Source organism: Ornithodoros turicata, chromosome 3, assembly GCF_037126465.1.
Source record: "Ornithodoros turicata isolate Travis chromosome 3, ASM3712646v1, whole genome shotgun sequence".
Classification (NCBI taxonomy): Eukaryota; Metazoa; Arthropoda; class Arachnida; order Ixodida; family Argasidae; genus Ornithodoros; species Ornithodoros turicata.
Window position 1 is genome coordinate 16,185,714 of NC_088203.1, and position 6,417 is coordinate 16,192,130.

At 48.5% G+C, this 6,417-nt stretch overlaps 1 protein-coding gene across 1 annotated transcript in view; it reads left to right on the forward strand.

Moving 5' to 3' along the window:
- LOC135388214 (uncharacterized) overlaps positions 1-5,534 on the forward strand; it is an 89,635-nt gene extending 84,101 nt beyond the window's left edge. The window contains exons 81-82 of the mRNA XM_064617616.1: positions 5,058-5,225; positions 5,276-5,534. Of these exons, the coding sequence (XP_064473686.1) occupies positions 5,058-5,225; positions 5,276-5,401 (294 nt within the window). The 3' untranslated portion in view covers positions 5,402-5,534. The remainder of the gene's footprint in view (positions 1-5,057; positions 5,226-5,275) is intronic.
- The last annotated feature ends 883 nt before the right edge of the window (positions 5,535-6,417 follow it).

The window sequence follows — 6,417 nt, forward strand, 5'->3', positions numbered from 1 at the left end:
CGCATGTATACTCATGGTATTTCACAGTTAAACAACGTTAAACTTTATTTAAAAACAACAAGCACACTTGCTTTGTAAAGTAGTATTGGATCAGCTCAAGTAGCCGACAACTCACACAGTCATCTGGACGCCATTAATTAGCAATTAGAGCAATTTGGGACCCCCCACAGTAATTAGGATCATTCAGTGAGTCATTACACTAATTGGGGAGCATCTAAGACGTGTCCAGACCACTGTGTGAGTTGCCGACTACTTGAGCTGATAAAAAAATAAAAGAATAGGGAGAAAAGAAAAAATAGAGATAGAGTGGAGAGAAGAAGTTTAGTTGAAGATCAACGACGTCATCTGGGAGAAAGCGGTCGGGAACGGCCGCTGACCTACGCTGGGTAACAGAGCACAGAGGCAGGTTGCAAAGCATCTTCAGCTGCGACCACAACTTCTGGACATCCTGTGACGTCATCATGGCATGCCTGGGCTGGTTAGGACAGATCTGGACATGCAAGGAGAAAAACACTCAATACGAAGGCTGTGAAAGCAAGAGTAAATATGTTAACCATCAATAGCTAACAACAAAAAGAATCAGACACAGAAGCAAAGCAGCCCCCCACAACAGCAGTCACGGGGAGCGCAGAACAATGTGACTGCTCCATCTGACAGCCAGGCAGAGAACTGACTCGTAATGCTTTTTTCTCCTGTATAAAGCCCAGCAGCTGCACCCCCTAGCGGTTACTTTCTCAACTAATCTCACGACAAAATTATTCAGAATCATGCGAGCGCTACTCTCGTTCCCAAGGCAGAAGATAGAAAAGGGCGAGGAACAGCAACCAGCGCCCGACAGGAAAATATCAAACAAAGCGGGGACAAAGTTGGCGAAAGAATTAGTTACACAACAAATCAACCCACCAAAACAGGAGCGCAGACCGATGCGACCCCTCCATGTGACAGCCAGGCAGCAACTGAACGAGCACGGTGACTGCGGAGGAACCGAGCGCACGTCTGCTCACCGCGACAGCCAGCGAGCAACTGACTGGGGCGCCGCGCCGCGGCCGCTACGCATGCGCGCGCTCTTAGCGCCCTCTGCGGCAACCACCTGCGAGAGGCTAAGAGAGACGAGCATTCCTGCGCTCTCTTCTTGCGTTGCTCATTGGTCGTGACGTCGTCCCGACTGTCCCAAGGCTACACCTTTTTTTTTTCGCACGGTCGACACAACTGGACAAGGTCAATCTGCAATGAAGCCATGGCATGACGTCATCATGCACCTGCGTGGCTCAAGGACGCGTACGCTCTAGACAGGGGGCCTATTATTTATTGAATCACTATCCCAAGCACCATGCATGAAAACTGATCGTAGTAATTCCAAAGTCTTACTAAATGAGACTTGCAGAAGAACAAAATATCCTAACACGTAACTCCATCAATGGCTAATAAAAGGACTTGGCACTCAACAAATCAACACAGAGTATGGGTAACAAGGAGTGCAGAACGATGCGTCTACTCCATCCAACAGCCAGGCACGGAACTGTATCGTAATGCTTTTTGTCCTCTATAAAGTCATGCATCTGTCCCTCTTGCGGTTGATTTCTGAACTAATTTAATCGCAAAATTAAGAATTGTTCTAGCACTATTCCCATTCAGGGCAGCACTAGCGTCATCATCAAGACATGATTCTTTCTCATCCAAAAAGAAAAAATACAAAGCGTCAACGAGGAATGCATGCATGTCGAGGCATGTCAGGACATGTCAGGAAAAATCGCACGACTGTTGGGCAACAGAGGAAAACAACGTAGGCAACGAGATTTGGCTGAGGCAGACCACACTTAGGGACGACACAAACATGTAAGCCTCATACGCCCGGAATCATCGAATGCAACAACTCAGGGAAAAGAGTTCTTTTCCCTGAGTTGTTGCATTAGAGGAAAACAAACACAGACACTTGAACAGTGTGAAAAGACACTCACCATCATCGGACACGTACACTACGGTTCCCTCATTATAAATGCGCTCGTCACAAAATCCACCTGCATCATCGAACACCATTCACTAGTGACGAACCACACATCCGAACCCCCATCAGAGGCAGACTGAACCCCACCGAGGCTACGCTCTTCCACTGACGGCGAACACAATTGCTAAGAGCAGAATTAACGTGTCCACACCCGCCAGTGTCCAAGAGAAAAGTGAATCCTTGCGCCCCCTGCAGGCTTTGCTCATTGCTCGTGACGTCATCCTATTGTCTCAGGCTTACACAATTTTTTTCCACTGATGCTCCTTTGGACAAGGTCCACCTGAAACAATAGTGTCGCGGTATGACGTCATCATGCAGCTGCGTGGCTCAAGGACGCGTACGCTCTACACAGGGGACCTGTTATTTATTGAACCACTACCCAAAGATTATTTACTTTATTCTACTATAATGATTGCATAGGGAACATTTGCAGAAAAACACTATACATGAGAGGAGATTGTAGGAATGAAGCATTTCATTCCCAAAGTCTTACTATACAGGAAAAAACAAAAAATAATGGTTCAGCTAGACATGTTGATCCCATCCGAGAGCCAGGCAGGTAACTGAAAAATGACGCCCCCTGAATAAAGTCACACACCTGTGCCTAAATGAAACACAAAATTATTAAGAATCATTCTAGCTCTACTCCCATTCAAGGCAGCACTGTCGACATCGTCAAGAATGTTTCTTTTCAAAAAGAGAAAAAGCTACATGCAGAAGGAAAGCATGTCAGAACAGGTCTGGGCATGTCAGCGCATGTTTGTCAGACAAGGGGGAAAAAGCCAAAAGAAACACTTGAACAAAGCAGAAAACCAACATCAAACTATTTCTAAGCACACGCACTCCTCTTATTCAAACACAGTGCTCATCATAAATCCGTCCAGGATAATACACACCATTTTTCTATTGCGACACTTTTTTCCAGTAACAGTCAATGCATTGCTATAGACTGTCTGAAGAAGACAGCGGCAATGACAAGGATTCCTATTATTCTCTCTTAGCCTCTTGTAGGTGGTCGCTAAGAGCGCGCGCATGCGTAGCGGCCGCGGCGCGGCGCCCCAGTCATTTGCTCCCTGGCTGTCGCGGAGAGCAGACGTGTGTTCGGTTGCTCCGCAGTCCCCGCGCTCGTTCAGTTTCTGCCTGGCTGTCGGATGGTGCAGTCGCATCAGTCTGCGCTCATGTTTTGGTGGGTTGATTTGTTTTGTAACTAATTCTTTCGCCAACTTTGTCCCCGCTTTGTTTGCGATTTTTATGGCGGGCGCTGGTTGCTGTTGTCCGGGCTTCCCCGCCAGTTTCTATCTCCTTCTGCCTTGGGAACGAGAGTAGCGCTGGCATGATTCTGAATAACTTTGTCGTGAGATTAGTTGAGAAAGTAACCGCTAGGGGGTGCAGCTGCTGGGCTTTATACAGGAGAAAAAAGCATTACGAGTCAGTTCTCTACCTGGCTGTCGGATGGAGCAGTCACATTGTTCTGCGCTCCTCGTGACTGCTGTTGTGGGGGGCTGCTTTGCTTCTGTGTCTGATTCTTTTTGTTGTTAGCTATTGATTGTTAACATATTTACAATTGCTTTCACAGCCTTCGTATTGAGTGTTTTTCTCCTTGCATGTCCAGAGCAATCCTAACCTGCCCAGACATGCCATGATGACGTCACAGGATGTCCAGAACTTGTGGTCGCAGCTGAAGATGCTTTGCAACCTGCCTCTGTGCTCCGTCACCCAGCGATGGTCAGCGGCCGTTCCGGACCGCTTTCTCCAAGATGACGTCGTTGATCTTCTCCTAAACTCCTTCTCTCCACTCTATCTCTATCTATTTTTTCTTGTTTTTAGTTTTTATCAGCTGAAGTAGTCGGCAACTCACACGGTGGTCTGGACACGTCTTAGATGCTTCCGAATTAGTGTAATGACTCACTGAATGATCCTGATTACTATGGGGGTCCCAAATTGCTCTAATTGCTAATTAATGGCGTCCAGATGACTGTGTGAGTTGGCGGCTACTTGAGCTGATCAAAAAAGTGCTTCAAAAGTGCTAAAATTATGCCCAGATTCGCAACCGTATACTTCCACCATTTGCTCCACATCATCTAGGGCAAGTCACAACCGAACCCGTGATTTAGGTGAACTGCGACGGCCAGTTCTCACATAGCGACGCCTGATGCGACGTCGTGAGTGGGCGGCGGAAGTAGAGGTGCATATCCGCCACCCTAGCGGCGCTAAACTGGCCGCCGCTAAACTGGCGCCCGCCTGGTGCTAATCTGGCCAGGGCCAGTTTAGGGCCAGTTAGGGCAAGAGCGCACGATTTTCATGTTCCCACCAGAGCGGCATTACGTCGTCCAAAGCAAACGAAAAATGAGGAGGCATGGACTTCACTGATCGTCACTATATCGTTCTAGGGAGCTCTCGCCGACGTCGTGAAATGGTTTCGGCATGGCAATTTTTCGGGGAGGCTCGACGTCGCGCCTCTCCCAACGCTCGAAATGCGCGTCTATTTCTAGCGCCTCACGCCGTCGCGTCGGGCATCGCCAAGTGAGAATTGGCCGTAATGGAGAAAGAGCCCGGCCGACGGAAGCATATTGGCGTTGCGGTGCCGCTGAAACAATGGCCTTCGGTTGACGTTGGGGCTGACGTTCGCGTTGCTACCAATAACTTTGGTAGCAAATTAAAAATATTTATTCCCTGACACGCAGCCGTCGCCAGTTCGGAAATACGTTGAGAATGCGCCGCCGTCATGACAATAGCCTTCGGCGCACACATCTAGAAGGAACATAGATCCTGCTGCTTGACGAATTAGGGATTATTTTCCACCCGAGCCGTTTTGCTGCAACTTTGGTAGCAAATTAAAAATATTGAGTGTTCTCTGTCACGTACATAAGTTGTTGCGCTTGGTTTACAAGCAAGAAGCTGTTAAACTACGCAGTCAACATAAGATTCCTGTCTGCTGCTTTGCGATACCTTTAAAATCGCCGTTGCCGAAGGACAGCCCGTGTATTGTGGTCCTGCGATGAGACAGATTTACTACTGCATGTATAAAACTGCTTCCGTATAACGGTTTCAGAAGTGGACCCAGAGCGTCATGGTCGCCATGGTCAACCTCGCCCATAGGAAATCTCTGCCGCCTATGTGCTTCAGCATCAATATGGCAGTCATGAACTACTCCGTCCCACCGTACACACATGACTTCGGTGGATTCTGCAACGACGAACAGTGGACAGGTTATGCACAGGTACGCGAGTCTGGCGACAGTTTCCCTCGTAATCGCCTCTTGTCTCGTAGAGCTGCCCAACATTCGGAACCCCCACGTACGTGTCGTCCAGTAAGCTCACCGCGTACACTCGGACCCGAGATGTCTTCAAGGCCTTCGAGACCGAAGACACTTTGAGAATAAAGGCAAGTGTCTGAGAAGAATGTCCAAGGCAAAATATAACAAGAATAATAATAATTCGGGGCTTTACGTCGCGAGACAACTGCGATCATGAGCGACGCCACAGTGGTCGGGTGTGTGGATAAATTTTTTGCCCATCTGAGGGTTCTTTAACGGGCACTGAAATCCCACACAGGGCATACCACATTTAACGTCCCTCGCGGAACACGGCGTGTCTGAGCAATTTGTACCCTTCCACCGTCGCCGGCCGGGTTTGAACCCGCGATCTTGAGATCAGAAGGCTACCGACTGAGCCACCGAGGGCGGCAGGCAAAATACGATGGTCGCAGTAGTAGATAGCAGAGGGCGGTGCAGGTCGGACGCAATGGCCGGTTTTAATGTAATCTGTGATATTTGTGTGGTTGGAGATTGAGATGAGTGGTTTGGCAAACCGACGTCGTGGTCGGCATGTGACGCAGTCATTGGGAGGCTTGAACTGTAGTAGCCAGGAAACTAATCGCCATTAGCCATAGCAAAAGACATTCCCTGTTCGAAGCCGCCTGCGGCAACCGTTTGAAGCGGACGACACTGACCGTATACCCACTCACGTAGCCAATGACGGAAAAGAGGCATATGTAGCAGGACTTTAGTATTGAATGTGGCTTCATCAGGGATCGGAACCGAATCTGAACCCGAACCGAAAACCGGAAAAAACCGTTATTTTCTGACGAACCCGAACCGAACCGAACCCGAACGATTTTTTTGCTTGTCCTGAGCCGAACCGGGACTGAACCGAAAAAAATTGATACGGTTACCGGTTCGGGAATCGGTTCAGAGGTGAATTAATTGTACTACTGACCGACCTTTTTTTTTTTCACACCTGAACGGTTATCTCACATCTTTCTCTTACAATCGTGTACGGTGAGCGTAATACCCCTGTCACACGAGCATTTTCGATCCTGCTCGACCGAACCTGCTTCAACCCAATGCAGATCGGATGGTGCTACACGGCCGCTTCCAAGCAGGATCGAACTTTTGAAGCTACAAATGATGC